Source organism: Pogona vitticeps, chromosome 2 (assembly GCF_051106095.1).
Source record: "Pogona vitticeps strain Pit_001003342236 chromosome 2, PviZW2.1, whole genome shotgun sequence".
In the NCBI taxonomy this organism is placed as follows: domain Eukaryota; kingdom Metazoa; phylum Chordata; class Lepidosauria; order Squamata; family Agamidae; genus Pogona; species Pogona vitticeps.
In genome coordinates, this window is record NC_135784.1 from 199,091,928 (window position 1) to 199,108,429 (window position 16,502).

General features: G+C 44.0%; 1 protein-coding gene across 4 annotated transcripts in view; it reads right to left on the minus strand.

Annotated features, from left to right (window-relative positions):
- ZCCHC7 (zinc finger CCHC-type containing 7) overlaps positions 1-16,502 on the minus strand; it is a 158,534-nt gene that overhangs the window by 45,939 nt on the left and 96,093 nt on the right. For 3 of the 4 annotated variants that reach the window (XM_020791335.3, XM_078384812.1, XM_020791336.3), the window contains exon 5: positions 14,044-14,214. The exons of the other annotated variant lie outside the window; for it this stretch is intronic. In XM_020791335.3, the coding sequence (XP_020646994.3) occupies positions 14,044-14,214 (171 nt within the window). The remainder of the gene's footprint in view (positions 1-14,043; positions 14,215-16,502) is intronic. 4 annotated transcript variants of the gene reach the window in all.

A 16,502-nucleotide genomic window follows, 5' to 3' on the forward strand; every position in this document is an offset into this window, starting at 1 on the left:
GCAAGTGCTCTTCTGACATCTAAGGTGTGGAGCATGCGTTCAGTGTCAGTAGTAGGATTTGCAAACAATGTAGGTAAGAACAGGGGCTGATTTAGATGAAACTCAGTAACCACTTCTGGAAGAAAGGAAACATCAGTAAAACCACCTTGTCTTTAAAGAACTGTAGAAAAGGCTGCTCTGCTCTAAGGGCAGCCAATTCACCAGCCATTCGAGCGGAAGTTATAGCCACCAAAAACAGACATTTAAGAGATAAAAATTTCAGCTCACAAGTGGCCATAGGCTCAAATGGTGGACGCAAAAGGGCGTATAAAACTAACTGCAGAGACCACTGAGGTATTGGTGGTCTAACTGGAGGTCTCAAATTTGTGAGTCCTTTCAAAAAGGCTTTGACAGTAGGATGAGAAAATAGACAGGAAGCACCAGAGTCCCAGGGCTGGAAAGAGACAATCGCTGCAACATAAACTTTCAAAGTGGAAACTGACAAATTGAAGTCGAAAAGGTAATGCAGAAACTTCAGTAAGGTAGATAAGGAAATTGGGGATGAAACAAGATTCCTAGATTTAGTAAATTTCAAAAAACTTTGCCACTTATAACCATATAAGCGAGACTTAGAGGACTTCCTTGATTTGCTTAGAACCTCTTGGATTTCGAGGATATCCTCCACGCAGTCAAATGAAGAGTGTCTAGATCTGGATGAAAAATCTTGCCCGAGTCCTGCGTTAGCAGACCAGGAAAAAGAGGAAGCCTGACAAAGTCTGTGGCCATCTGCATCAACGTTGGAAACCATGGCTGCCAAAGCCAGAAAGGTGCTATGAGAACAGCCTCCACTGACTCCTGGCAAAGCTTCACCAATGTTCTCTGTACCAGAGGAAATGATGGAAACAGATAGAGAAGGCCTGCAGTCCAACATGTCATGAAGGCGTTCCCCCACAGAGTTCATTCCTCGACCAGCTCTGGAGGCGTAGAGAGAACATTTCTTGTTGTGCTGGGTAGCAAACACATCCATCACCAGGAATCCCCACCTATGACACAGATCATTGAACACACTGTCGTCCAGCTCCCATTCATGTGTCTGCCCGGTGAGACGACTCAGCTCATCTGCCAGCTCGTTGTCCTCCGTTGCCACATGTACCGCTACCGGAAAGACATGATGACGATAACACCACTCCCATAGAGTCACAGTCAGGAACAGCAGGGACCTTGAGCGTGTGCCTCCTTGTTTATAATAATAAACCTTTATTGGCATACAGCAGAAGGAGCCGCAAAATAAATACAGTAAAATACGCATACAGGGTTCGTTGCATGCGAGTGGGGTGGAGAAAATAACAGCGTTAGGCCCCTCATTTTAGAGAGGGCATGTTGCGACGTCTCTGAATAATGGCGTGAACATATCGAGCAGTTGATACAGTAACTTCCTTGTTAGTACCATTTAAAAGGTATTGGGTTTTCTTTAGGTCATCCCATCGCGTGTAGGAGAGGGGAAAGACCGACTGGTGGAGCAGGCGGATATCCATGTACAAAATGCAATGAAATAGCATATGATGCAGAGATTCAGTTTTTCCCTGGCCACATGGACAGGTTCTCAGGTCTGTAGGTAGGCCCAAGTATCTGCCCTGCACTAGATTTGATGGAACTATGTTGCATCTGGCGAGAGTAAATGCCCAGCGCTCTAGTGGCTGTTCAAGGAAATATAAGTAGCTTGGGCTGCGTCCGAGAGTGAGTGAGAGGTGAAGACGAAGTGGAGAGCAGACTTTTTGTGCCGCACTAAACAAAGTTTGCCCTTCAATGTCCAGGACCCTGTTTTTGATAGTTGGAAACACCTTGGAGGGGGGTATAAGGCCCAGAAGGTCGGGAGATAGCCCTAGAGTCTTGACTTTCTTTGTGAATAGGGCCAAGCCATTGGGAAGCAGGCTATCGGCTAGCAACGCTTGCAATAGGGTGTCCTTGGGAGAGAAAAAACAAATTTTGACCCAGTATTTGAGAAATCTGAGCCAGGCCCTAGTCTCAATTCTGTATTGGCCACCTTCAAGACACAGAGCTGCGTATGGCACACAGTGAGGGAGGCCAAGGATTTTGTATAAAAATACAGATTGTACTCTCTCCACAGAGCTGTGTAGTGAGGACAACCAAATAGGGACGCCGTATAGTAGCTGAGCAACTGATTTCGCGTTAAAGATCTGTAGAGCAGCGGGAATAAAGCCATGGCCCCAGGTGTGGTGAAATCGTAGGATGGCTTGGGCTGAGAGTTTGGCTGTCTTGATTGCTGCCCGTTGGTGAGTTAACCAGGAGTGTCGGTGATGGAAAGTAATGCCCAGATACTTAAACTCTCTGACCTGCTGAATGGAATTCCCATGGAATGACCATACGAAGGGTTTCCACGCTTTGCCAAAGACCACAATTTTGGTTTTCTCAAAGTTGAGTTGAAGGTTGTTGTGTGACAGGTATTCAAGGCAGCAAGTAATTAGTCTCTTTAAGCCCACTCTTGAGCGTGAGAGAAGAACCATGTCGTCCGCGTACAAGAGGATTGGTATCGAGAGGTGGCCAATTTTGGGGCTGTGAACGTTGACAGTGCGTAAGAGAGGGGCGAGATCGTTGATAAACAGGTTGAACAGGGTTGGAGCCAGGACGCAGCCTTGCTTCACTCCTCTATTGGCAGGAATTGGGTTGGAGAGGGCCCCCTTCGACGAGATTTTAATGTGGCAAGTGGAACCCGCGTGCAGTTTTTGGATTAGAAAAAGTAACCTTCTGTCGATACCCAACCTGGCAAGCTTGAGCCATAAAATGTCTCTGTCGATCGAATCGAAGGCCCCTTTAAGATCTAGAAAGGCTGCATAAAGGCGGGTGTTTGACTGCGAGGCGTATTTAGAAATCACGTGGGATAGGATCAGGCAGTGGTCTAGTGTTGACTTTCCCTCCCTGAAGCCCGCTTGCTCTAGGCCCATGATGTCTTGATCATGAAGCCAGTCTTGCAGTTTGTAAAGTAGGTGACTGGCGTACATCTTCCCTATAATGTCAAGCCTCCTTGTTTGTTTAGATAGTACATGGCCGTGGTGTTGTCGGTGACTACCTGTACACAACCCTGCAGATGGTTGATGTGAAGATTCCGTTCCTGTGTTGCCCACAATGCATGTATGTGGTGATGTCCGCAATGAGTGCCCCAGCCTGTTGGACTTGCATCTGTGGTGACCTGTACCGTAAGACGGAGAGGTCGGAAAGGTCTCCCTATCTGTAGATGAGGAACAAAGTTCCCCCACTGAAGCTGTTGTGCCAATTCTGGAATCACCCTAAGTCGTTTCATCTGATGATCTTTCAAGGGGTTGAATAGAGATAGGAACCACACCTGGAGAGATCTGAGTTTCAGTCGGCCATGGGCTAAGCCTGCGGTCGTTGATGCCATGAGGCCTAACAGGTGTTGAGTGTGTTTTGCTGTGACACGTGCTCCTGGGCGGAATTTTTTGATGTATTTTCTGAATCCGTTCTTTTGGCAGGAATATGAGCCCTTGGATAGCATTTATTTTTGCACCAATGTAGTTTACGACTTGCGAAGGGACAAGATGAGATTTTTTGTGATTTATAGTAAGGCCCAGATTGTGTAGGATATAAAGTATGAACCTTGTGTCTTTCAGGGTCCGATGTCTGGACCTGGATACCACCAACCAATCGTCTATATATGGATAGACCTGAACTCTATTCAGACGCAGGTAAGCTGCCACCGGCGCCATGCATTTTGTAAATGTCCTTGGAGCCGTTGCCAGACTGAAAGGAAGAGCTAGGAACTGATAAATGTTGTCCTGGAAGACAAACCTGAGGAATTTGCGATGACTGGGGTGAATGGTTATATGAAAATAGGCGTCTTTTAGGTCTATGACCACAAACCAATTGTTCTTTTTCAACAGGTGGATTGTTGATTCCAACGTTACCATCCGAAAATGACGAGGACAAAGGTAAGTATTTAGAGTTCTAAAATCTAGAATGGGTCTTATACCCCCGTCTTTTTTGGGAACGGCGAAGTATCTTGAATAGAAGCCGTTTGCGATGTCTCTTTTTGGAACTTTTTGAATCACACCTCTTTCTAACAAAGATAGAACCTCTTCTTCTAGAGCAGGATCGAATGATGTATAATTTACCTGCCCTAGAGGAGGATATTCTAGAAATTCCAGAAGATAGCCGAATCGAACGATGTTTAGTACCCAGGAATCTTTTGTAATAATTGACCAGTTTTGTAGATATGGTTGTAATCTTGCTGTAGGATTGGGAACGTATATAATCATTTTTGAGTAAAAGATATTGTTTGGATTTCTTGGTAGGTGGCTTATAGGACTGACGCCGCTAGGATTGCTGAGAGCGCTAAGTATTAGAGGAAGCTGTATTTGCAGGCCTAGATTGAGATTGGCCCTTGAATTGTTTGTACTGATTGGATGAGAAGTATTGATTATAAGATTTCTTCCACTGGTACCTATTATACTTGGGTTGAGGCTGGGTATAGTAAGATTTAGCAGTCTTCTTAGCCTTGTGAAGTTCCTCGAGATGGCCATCAGTCTTTTCATTAAAAAGACCTGAAGCGTCAAATGGCAAGTTTTCATGCATGTCTCCGAAGAGTCACAGCAGACATGAACACCCTCGAAGCAGCCTCAACTGAATGTCTGGTGGATATGTCCGGTAACATCTTCAAACCTGGCAAAATTCGCAACCATAGCTGCTTCTGATATGCACCTAAGGCAGTCTGATAATTAGCAACTCGAAGCATGAAAGCAATCAAGGAATAAATCTTTCTGCCAAGGAGTTACAACTTCTTCCCTTCCTTATTCATGGGAGTTACATGAGATCTCCCCGTGGGTCTGGAACAACTAGTTTCTACTATCAGGGAATTAGGAATTGGGTGCTTAAGAAGGAATTTCGTATCAGTTCCAGTCACGCGATAAAGATTTTCCGTTCGTCTGAACTCCCTGTTGATGTTCAGAAGGGCAGGTAAATAAGACAGAGTAGGTGGTGGAGACCTTTTACTATTGATGTCGCCAAATATGAGATCCTCTTCAGGTTGAGTTGGTTCATCAACCTGGAGTTTTAATACTTTTGCCAACCGGGATAACATTTGTGAATAAGAGGAAAAATCCTCCGATGGAGAGGAAGCATGAGGATCTCCAGTATCGGATCCTACAACCTCGCCTTCAGGTAAGTCTTCCTTAGTAGGTTGTTGTGGCAACTCTTCCTCGGACTCCGAGCACCTGAAGAAAAGGGCACTTCATCAGAGGAAGGGGAACGGGCTCTCTTTCGATGCCGAGCCTCTGGAACCAAAATAGGATGTATTGGCTGGTGAACTGGAGGTATAGCCGCCGTTGACGTCGAGAAAGCGGGAGCAGGAACTTCAGCAGGCTTTATAGTGTGCTGGGTAGGCTGCACCAGAGCCTCGACCTTGAGCCGCCGTCAACGTCAGTCCTTCTTTGGTGGGGTGGAAGACGAAGAAGAGGAGGCATAAACATATTCCACTCTTCTTCGACATCGATGTTTATCTGCAGAAGTCGAGGAAGAGCTGGAAGAACATCTTCTCCGGTGTTGGCGGCAACACTTTTTGCCGCTCGAAGCCGAAGAAGAAGAGTCCTTTGATCGTGATCTATGTCGACGTCGAGAATGTCGATGACAGCGGACGACTTCCTTCCGCGGAGATCGACGTCAACCCTTGGAAGTATGCTTAGGCTTATGGGTGTGCTTTCGCGGAGGTGAACACGGTTTCGAAGGCACTGAAGAAATAGAATGAGCCAAAGATGCCCGCCCAGTGGATACGGGGCTGTGAGGCACAGACACCAAGCTTGCAGTGTCATTGGCAAGCTGACTCGGCGTCAGGGAAGGAATTCCCGAAGTGTGAGGTGGCTCGATCTGTCTAGGAGGGAGAGAAGCAGTCACCTCCAACAGAGACTCTCTGTCCCGCGAAGAATCTTCCAAAAGCAGGGAAGGGAGAGAGACAGAGACAGGTGGCAAATCCTTAACCACCTCTACGTCCTTCACAGGTTTTTTCTTTGCTTGTTTTGCAGGCTTGGCAGCTAGAACTTTAGAAGTGGCAGATTTCTTAGAAGCAGCAGGCTTCTTGCCAGGCTTCTCTGAAGATTTTCCAAGAGCCATGGAAACAGGTATTTGAACCAGAATACCTTCGGCAGGGGGAACCGCAGCTGCGGAAGGGAGCTCCATAGAGGACGGTTTAGACGAAGCCAAGGCAGTATCCCAAAGATGGTATTTTAATCGCTGCTGTCGAGCCTTTAGCGCAGCCTTAGTAAATGCCTTACAATGCCTACAATTCTGAGTTAAATGGGCTTCCCTGAGGCAAAAAAAAGAGGCATTTATTGTGTCCATCTTGAAATGGAAGCTTTCTATCACAAACCACGCACTGGCTAAACGGACCAGAGGGGGACATAAGACAGTAGGCAATGAGCGAGGCAGTGCCAGTAAAAAAGGCAGGAAAATCCGAGGCAACCAAGTTAAGGGGAAAAAAACAGTTCAAAGTCCATAAAACCAAATCCGCGTCACACAGGGGAAAACTAGAGTAGTCAACAACGTGCAGAGGGTCGAAATACCAGAAAAAATCCAAATAACGAGAAAAATATGCAGAGCTCAATCCGAGAAGTCCCAACTCGCATGGCGGAGAAATGGAACTCAGGCTAGGGTGGGCAGAGCATGCGCAGTGCAGGCAACCTTAAACTTTGTTTCTTTTTCTATTTAAGCTCTAGAATATTCCGAGAGGACCATCGCTGGTGCTGGATTAACCCTTTTTGTGTGCATTCACAGAAGACCACAATGAAGAATTTGTTTTACTACTGCCTAAACCCAAGGGAGTTCAGACCTATCCAGTGCTTGAATGAGAGATCACTGGGAAGTCTATGTATGCTGCTATAAACTTTGCAAGAAAAGAACATAAAGCAGTATTAAAGTTTTAGTGGAGACAAGAATGAAAAAAGCTCTGATTGCCCATAAAAGAATTCTCAGCTTCTTCATTTCATCTCTACCTGTATGTACATGTCTGAGTAACAACTTAAAAATAACTGATTACTCATCATTAATTCCTTCCAGGCAGTACATTATTATTCTAGTAAGTAGTGTAGTGGAACCAGGAGTCACAAGATAAGAACCTCACAACTGGAGTTGTAGGGACTATGACATCATCCTGCCTTCCACTCTGACCTCCCTATTCTCTGTGCAGCTGCTATTTTCTAAGTAGCAGGAAGAGAAATTCATTATTGTTGCAAGTGACCCTTGTTGTACTGCAAAGTATTTGACAGTGTTTTGCTTCTGAATGGGCAATTAACAGCCATTAATTTTGCAGAAAGCCCTTCTCCAAAAACTAGACTGTCATGATAAGCACTTGTAATTCCAAATTTACAACTACAATACTGATTCTAATATAGAGGAAAACTGCATCAGTCCTGTCATGGTGCAATGAGCAAGTTACTTTTATAGTTACAAGGTATGAAGCTTCATTACGTAGCTATGTTTTGTACTACGAGCAGCAGCTTGTAGAATTCTGATTTACTTTTTTTTTAACAAAGAAAACTAACATGCAAGCAATTTATTAAAAACAAATTACTTTTTAATATCTAGAGGGGGAAAAGCTACATTTTAAAGAGCGTAATGATAACAATACCAAACTCCTTTTTGGGACTTTGCACTAGTTATTTTTAAAAAGTAACTGTCCAAGCCCCAATCAGGCTACACACCAGTGAGCACAAATCTGAGACATGTAAGAACTGATCTTGCATGTGAGAGCTGAAAAAGTGAGCAGATTCTCACATTTAAAGCAGTGTAACAAAGACCAAAGAATCAAAAATAATTAGAACCGCAATAAGTCTGAAAGACTGGTAAGCTGCATTTAGCATCAGTTTTTGTGGCACTGTAAACATTTTAAAGACTAATAATTTTTGTTTGGAATAAGCATCCATAGAGTTGAACCGAAATCTCTGAATCTATAAAAAAATAGGCTGCAAGTCCATGAAACCCCATACCCAATAAAACCTGCAATCCTTTATTGTTTTTGCTGCAACAGACTACAGTGGGGTCTCGACTTACGAACTTAATCCGTATTGGAAGGCAGTTCTCAGGTCGAAAAGTTCTTAAGTCGAATCTGCATTTCCCATAGGAATGCATTGAAAACCATTTAATCCGTATCTGCTCTTTTCTCCATAGAAACTAATGGGAAGCTGCTATTCCGCCTTCTGCCACTAGAGGGAGATATTTTTCTTCTTTTTTCCTTTTAACCTAAGATGACTTAGCTTTAAAAAAAGGAAAAAAAGAGTTCGTAACTCGAATCTAAGTTTGTAAGTCGAGTCCATATATTCCTATGAGAGCTGTTCGTAAGTCGAAACGTTCGTATGTCGAGCCGTTCGTAAGTCAAGACCCCACTGTATCACATAGCTACCTCTTTGGAAAAATGAATGTAATACCCCATAGTTGTAAAATCTAAGTACATGTCTTCATACTCAAAATACCACGAGCAGCAGCAACAGCAGTACTAATGCGGTTCTGTGAACAATTCCAGACATGAGCTAAAATGTTATTGAGTAAGAGTTTGTGCAAAGTCTTGCACAATCTCTTGCCAATGTAGATACACTTCTGTGCTTTCAGGCTCGCTGTTCCCATGCAACACCCTTCTGCTGGGCTAGCACAGCTCTTCTGTGAGTGCAAGACCACTACAAGATCCAAGCTGCTGCACAAAAAAACTCAGCATGGAACTCTTCAAAATCATCTTTGCTTTTAAACATACTATTCCATTACCCCCTCCAAACCATACTTCCTTGAACATATCTCATACACAGGAAAAAGTCCTATTTCTTTGTTGGGCCCACAGCAGGACTCTTCTAGACCTAATGTAAGGATGTAGCCAGCACTTTCTTGCCCAGGCAGAAAAACCACTGGATCTCATCCTCAACTTGCCAAGTCCAAAGTGGTGGAGCACCACAGACAGTTTTGCTCTACTTGCAGTAAGTAAGGTACGGATCTTTGTATATGAAGTACATTTAGACTCCAAATACGTATAGTACGTTTGTCATACAGCACAGTACTGCTCTCAGCATTGAAAAAACAAAGTGCTGCAGTTGAATGTGGTCAAGAGAGGTCTGACATTCCTAGGACAGGAATGCTCATGCACTTCGCTTCTGGGTTCACTGGAGTGAAGGATACTACAGGCGCCTTCATTAATGGTCCAAGAACAGGTGTTTAATTCTACTATTTACATTACAGGATATTCATAACTGTGCATGTGTGCCAGTTCAGTATTGCATCACACTCTAGCAATACCATGCAAGCAAGCAAGCAAAATAAGTTTATTGCATGGCACACAGGCCATTGCAACATACATCAGATAAAACAATATAAAACAATATAAATGATACAATATAGTTCATTAAAATGTAGTATAATAAAATATTAAAAGCCATTTAGAATCAAATCAAGTTGATCTCTATTACGGGACAAAGTTTTAACATTTTAGGACAAAGGCAGATGGAAGACATTAACCAATGCTAGCAGCAAGCACTTATCGTGAGGGGAATAACTCCAAAGATAGTTACTTAAGTACAGTGGTGCCTCGCTTAGCGAATGCCTCGTTTAACGATGAATTCGCATAGCGAGGGGGTTTCTGGGGGAAATTACTGCCTCGTATAGCGAGGCTGTCTATGGAGGAAACTCGCATAGCGATGTTTCCCCCATAGTCCCCCGGTGGGCGCTTCGGAGCGGCCGCGGGGAGACCTCTCCCGCGGCCGCTCCGAAGCGCCTGCCCCGAGAATGCCGGCCGGCTGGCCGGCGCTTCGGAGCGGCCGCGGGAGAGGTCTCCCCGTGGCCCCTCCGAATCGCCGGCCAGCCTGCAGGCATTCTCCGGGCGGGAGCTTCGGAGCGGCCGCGGGGAGACCTCTCCCGCGGCCGCTCCGAAGCGTCAGCCAGCCCCAGCTGGTAGCCTGCCCGGGCCGCCTACCCGAGCCGTTCTCGGACGCCTGGAAGTCCGAGAACGGCTCGGGTAGGCGGCCCGGGCAGACTACCAGCAGCGGGGACAGAGGGGGGGGGGTATCCGGAAGGTTTCCAGGTGAAAGCCTGGAAACCTTCCGGACACCCCCCGACCCTGCAGCCGCCGCTTGAAGCCTGCCCAGGCCGCCTACCCGAGCCGTTCTCGGACGCCTGGAAGTCCGAGAACGGCTCGGGTAGGCGGCCCGGGCAGGCTACCAGTAGCGGGGACGGGGGGGGGGGTATCCGGAAGGTTTCCAGGTGAAAGCCTGGAAACCTTCCGGACACCCCCCCACCCTGCAGCCGCCGCTTGAAGCCTGCCCAGGCCGCCTACCCGAGCCATTCTCGGACGCCTGGAAGTCCAAGAACGGCTCGGGTAGGCGGCCCGGGCAGGCTACCAGTAGCGGGGACAGGGGGGGGTATCCGGAAGGTTTCCAGGTGAAAGCCTGGAAACCTTCCGGACACCCCCCCCATCCTGCAGCCGCCGCTTGAAGCCTGCCCAGGCCGCCTACCCGAGCCGTTCTCGGACGCCTGGACATCCGAGAATGGCTGGGGAAAGCAGCGCGGGGAGGCTTCAAGCGGCGGCTGCAGGGTGGGGGGGGTGTCTGCTCCCAGCGACCCCCCACGGCTTGGATCCAAGCTGTGGGGGCAGGCTGAGAGGGTGGTGGGATTGGGATGCCTTTCAGGCATCCCGGGTTTGGATCCCACCCGCCGCCGGTTACCCTAACCGGCGGCGGGTGGGATCCAAGCCCGGGATGCCTGAAAGGCATTCCAATCCCACCACCCTCCCCCCGCGGCTTGGATCCGAGCCACGGCGGCTACCCCAGCCATGGCCGGACTCTAGGGAGTCAAGCCATGGCTGAGTTAGCCGCCGTGGGTCAGATCCAAGCCACGGGGGGAGGGAGAAAACCGGATAATCCATTCCTATTGGAACGGATTAACCGGTTTCCAATGCATTCCTATGGGAAATGGTGCTTCACATAACGATGTTTTCACATAACGATGTTTTGTTTGGAACCAATTAACATCGTTATGTGAGGCACCACTGTATTAACTTAATTGTTAGAGGTGGGGGATACAGATTTCATTTTTTACAATGTAGAGATAAACCATGCCATTAGGAAAGTGACAAATTTGTCTCTGTCAGAAAGTAGGACCTTGAGCTTTACTTGTTCGGAATTACTAGAATATATTTGTAAAATACGGTTGAGAGATCTTTCGCAATAGGTCTTCAATAGTGGACAGTAGAGCACTACATGTGCCAAATTGTCCACTGATTTTTTTTTATCACAAGAGCAAACTCTCTTGGGATATGGAATTTGTGTATTGCGTCCTAATAAACTGGCTAGTGGTAACATATCAAAATGTGCCCGAGTAAAAGCTTTTCTATAATCAAAACTCATTAAATCAGCAAAATAAGATGGAAGATTTAAAGGCGAGGGTAAAATGTTCTTATATAAAGGGGCTGTTTTTAGGGTGCCTAACAAATCTAAATAGGTTTGAACCCAGTGGTCGGACAATCGCTGTTTCAGTAAATGTTCTGCAGTGGTTAGGCCAAGGTGTCTCACATACTGTTCACAGAATCTAAGTTTAGCAACTAGTTGCAGTGCTAAAAGGTTTCCACGATCCAAAATTCATCTCCTCATATGATGCTATTAAAAATTCTGACTGAGTGATGAACAAAATTTTCAGCCAGTAATTAATTATTAACTTATAGGCTAGTGTCTACTTATTGACATTAGTATCAGTTCTAATCTAAGAAATGTTGAGGGGGTTGAAGGGGGGATTGTCAGGAGGTCCATGCAAAATAACATAAGGGAAAGAAGGCAGGATAAGATTTTATTCTCAGTGGATAAAGTTATGGGAAGCAAGGAATACTCCTTTCATCTGTTCTATAATTAAATCATGGCAAATCACCCCTATGGAGAGGATAAACCTCTCTTTCCTCATGCAGCATCCACTGGCCCAGCCCTAACAATCTGGCAGCTCACAAAGATGCAGTGTTTGTTCACAGCACGTATACATTATTTAGAAAATCTTTGCAATATACAACTCTGCCACACAGCCAGCTAAACCAGAATTCTTCTTCTTATCGGATGCTTTATTTGGAAAAGACTGCTATTTTAAGACAAAATATACTAAAGCTAAAAACAATATATAATATAGAATCACACCTCCCCTCAAGAGGATAATCAATGGCTCGTAATTAAAAATTTATCAATCACATTCAGTAGAAGATGGGAGTTTTACTAGCTGACAGTAAGTAATATTGTTGTTCCCTGTCATTAGTGACAGAACAAGACTGAAAGTTAAACACTGTCAATCTCTACTTTGCCACTGTTTGTCTGCTGTTGCTGTTTATAGGACTGTATAATAAAAATGGATCATAAATTGTTACCAGGTGTGAAATGCAACTAAACACCACTGCCCCTTTATCTTAAGAAAACTTTATCCTGTGATCTCTGTATTCTAATTCTCATGTCTGACAAAGCAGACATGTATGTTCTACAAGAGCATACATTAAAATACAACAGTTAGTATTGAAGGTGCCACAACATTTTTCTTTGCTTTTGTTTTATGCTTCTTATTCAAGTGAGTAGTGAGGTTTAGTCATACACCTCATACAGTACATTTTAACTATCCATCTTCGAACAGTAATACTGTTTAGCTACTAATACTAAAAGGGAAAAGAAAGGAAACACCAGGAGATGCAATGAGAAAAGTATACAGGAAGTAAATACTGTATATATATTCTTGTCTCCACTAAAACTTTAACACTGCTTTATGTTCTTTTCTTGCAAATCAATTTTCCTGTTAAGTTTGTATGTAACAGGTACAGTGGACTCTTGACTTACAGACGGCTTGACTTACAGACTTTTTGAGTTACAGACTTCTCTGGCCGCAAAATTTAGGTTTGACTTGCAGCCTGAGAATTGACTTACAGACCAGAAAAAAACCAAAATGGAACAAAAACAGCCTGTTACAGGATTAATCGGTTTTCAATGCACTGTAGGTCAATGGAGACTTGACTTACAGACTTTTTGACTTGAGAACCGCCTTCCAATACGGATTAAGTTCTCAAGTCAAGACCCCACTGTATGGCAAATGAGCTATCCCCTGGATTATTTCTATTTTATCAGAGACTACATTCCACTTTAACCAGCGCCTCATCAACTGCAGTAGCATAGCAGTATATAATTTACTCTAGAAAAGTTTATGCTTGAGGAATTTCAATAATTAGGATTCTTACTATTATTATTAGTGTGTACATGTGTGTACATGCATGCTTTGAGTGTTCAAAATATTTCATACACAATCTCAATAATCCTTGAAACAACCATGTTAATCTTATTCCCCAGGGTGAGGACCAAAGGACATATGTTTGCCTATCTCTTCTTACTATGCTTTCAGGAAAGGTGGCCGTTTATTAAAAATTTAAAACTCAAGCTAATGAAGTACACACAAAAATCCTGTAGAATAAAAGTACTTTTTTGTGTCTTTACTGCACCATGTTAGTGCTGTAAATACAGAATGAGAAATGTAACTGCATTTCAAGATACAAAGAACTGAAAAATATACATAATGATTAAAACACATTGGCATTAGCGATTCTTTATGAATTGTAGGAAATTCATTTTTAAACTGAATTTTCTAAAAAATGAACACCAGACATACATGGAAAATCTTCCCTGATATACTGAATAGTTAAGACATTTACAAAGAAGTATGAAATGTGTTACGAATGCACAAGGGCACTTCAGAAAAAAATTATAAAAGCAAGCATATATGAGTTCTATTTTTCCATTAAATGTTTATTATTTTGCTATCAATCCACACATAAATGATATTTTAAAGACACATAAAATACTAAATGTGTACATAAATCCATTTGTACTTGAACATGAATGCCAAGAGGCAGACATCTGTATACTGAGGAATGCAGACAATGATACCACTAAATTGTGACAGGCATAAGTCGTTCTGGAGGGAGAGAGAGAGAGAGAGAGAGAGAGAGAGAGAGAGACAGAGAGAAGAATCATGGGTAGCTTTGAACAATGTACTCACATCTGCATAATGGCCTCTCATATCACAGCGGTTACAATGTTTTTTCCAGTACATTCTCTCAAGGCATTCTCTAGAGAAGTGTCCAGGCAAACAACAATTTAAACAAAACCGTGCAGGACAGCTGTTTTGCAAGTGGCCCCTCTGTGCACAGAGACAACAAGGTGGAATTTTCTGTGGAAGAAATAAAAAAATCAAATGGCCAAGGCATCTATGGAATTCAAATGAAGTCAGAAAAGCCTAGGCTGATGTCCCATTGAGATCCACAAATAACCACAACTGGTTTGTATGAAACTCACCTGCTTTTCTACACTGGTGCCCAAGGAGGCTAAGACCAACAGCAATAGTAAATACATAACAATACAAAAGCAAATAGTAACACAGGTGAGGGCAGTAACATCAAAGGAAATAAAAATAGCAGAGGAAATTAAAAAACCACAGCCACTAGAAATCAGTAAGTAAAAAGCAAATCATTTTGTTAAAGGATTGACCAGTCAGAACAAGAGACTCTTACTTAAAACAGAATTTAATATACAGTGGTGCCTCACAAGACGAACACCTCGCCGGACGAAAAACCTACAAGACGAAAGCGTTTTGTGATCGTGTTGGTGACTTGCAAGACGGCTTCTTCTATGGCCGTGCTTCGCAAGACAATTTTTTGCGCAAGACCAATGCCTCGCAAGACGAAAATAATTCATTCGTCTTGCAAGGTTTCCCATAGGAGTGAACTGCAATGCATTCCTATGGGAAACCGCTTTTCTCAAGACAAAGATTTCACAAGATGGCATTATTCGTGGAACGAATTACTTTAGTCTTGCGAGGCACCACTGTAGAAGGTAACTACAGAAAGAAAGATGACTTGAAAGGAGAGTTTAACAGGCTAGTTGCCCCTATGGAAAAGGCTCTTCTTCATGTCACTGCCAAATTTATTTCCAACATAAGCAAGACATAACGAAGACCTCTATAAAAACATCAAATCCGAAAAAGATTTATAAAGTGAGAAGACAGTTATTGGAGGAGTTTCCAGACAACATTTTTCCTATGTAATACTACCTCATTCATAGTATCGTGTTTCTCTAAAAATAAGACACGGTCTTATATTAAGTTTTGCTCCAAAAACGCATTAGGGCTTATTTTCACAGGATGTTTTATTTTTTTCATGTACAACAATTCACATTTATTCAAATACAGTCCTGCCATATTCTGGTTGCAGCACAATGGTGGTGGGTGGGGTTTGTTTTATTTATTTATTTATTTATTTATTTATTTATTTATTTATTTATTTATTTATTTATTTATTTATTTATTTATTTATTTATTTATTTATTTATTTATTTATTTATTTATTTATTTATTTGACTTATATACCGCCCCATAGCGCTACAAGCACTCTCCGGGCGGTTTACAATTTTAATTATAAAGGCTACACATTGCCCCCCCAGCAAGCTGGGTACTCATTTTACCGACCTCGGAAGGATGGAAGGCTGAGTCAACCTTGAGCCGGCTACCTGGGATTTGAACCCCAGGTCGTGAGCACAGTTTTAGCTGCAGTACAGCGTTTTAACCACTGCGCCACGAGGCTCTTAATGGCCGGCAGATGGTCTTTAGCTCCTTCTGGGTGTAGGCACGATGGTCTGGTGCGGTCCCAGGGGCAGCTCCGGCCTGTAAGCTCTCTCTCCCCCTAGGCCAGGTGGTTGATGTTGAGAGGGGGTGAGGCAGCCAGGAGCAGCAGGCCGCAAGGCCTGTAACCACAGAGGGAGATCCAGCAGGGGCCCAACCACAGACTCACTGCCTCTCACACAGTGAGCTATGGTCGGCAGATGGTCTTTGGCTCCTTCTGGGTGTAGGCACGATGGTCTGGTGCGGTCCCAGGAGCAGCTCCGGCCTGAAAGCTCTCTCTCCCCCTAGGCCAGGTGGTTGATGTTGAGAGGGGGTGAGGCAGCCAGGAGCTGGGGCTTATTTTTGGGGTAGGGCTTATACTGCGAGCATCCAAAAAATTATACTAGGACTTATTTTCAGATTAGGTCTTATTTTTGGGAAAATGGGGTAGTCTATGGGAGATCCGGAAGTTGTTGGCTTAATTTTACAGCCCTCCCCACACTTTCCCCATCATTTTTCTTAACCTGATGGAACAGAAACATAGTGGCTAAAATAATGTCGCGCAGTTCTGTGAAAGGTGTAACTGTGAGGTGCTGTAAATTAAGAAATCTCCATATGTATCATCTGTTGCATGCTGAGTCACAGGACTCAGTGTGCAAAAGACAATGTCTAGGAAGCTTATTATTGCTATCTTCAAGACAGCAATGAGGACACTTGAACATAGAACTATTCCCTCACAGGCCGAGTACATTTAAGGACCATCAGAATTTCAACTACCCACAGCTCTCATCAAACAAATAGTGCTGAAAAGGAGCCGTGCCTTTCCTGTCATGGAAAGGCCAGCTGTAAGAAGCTGTGTTTGT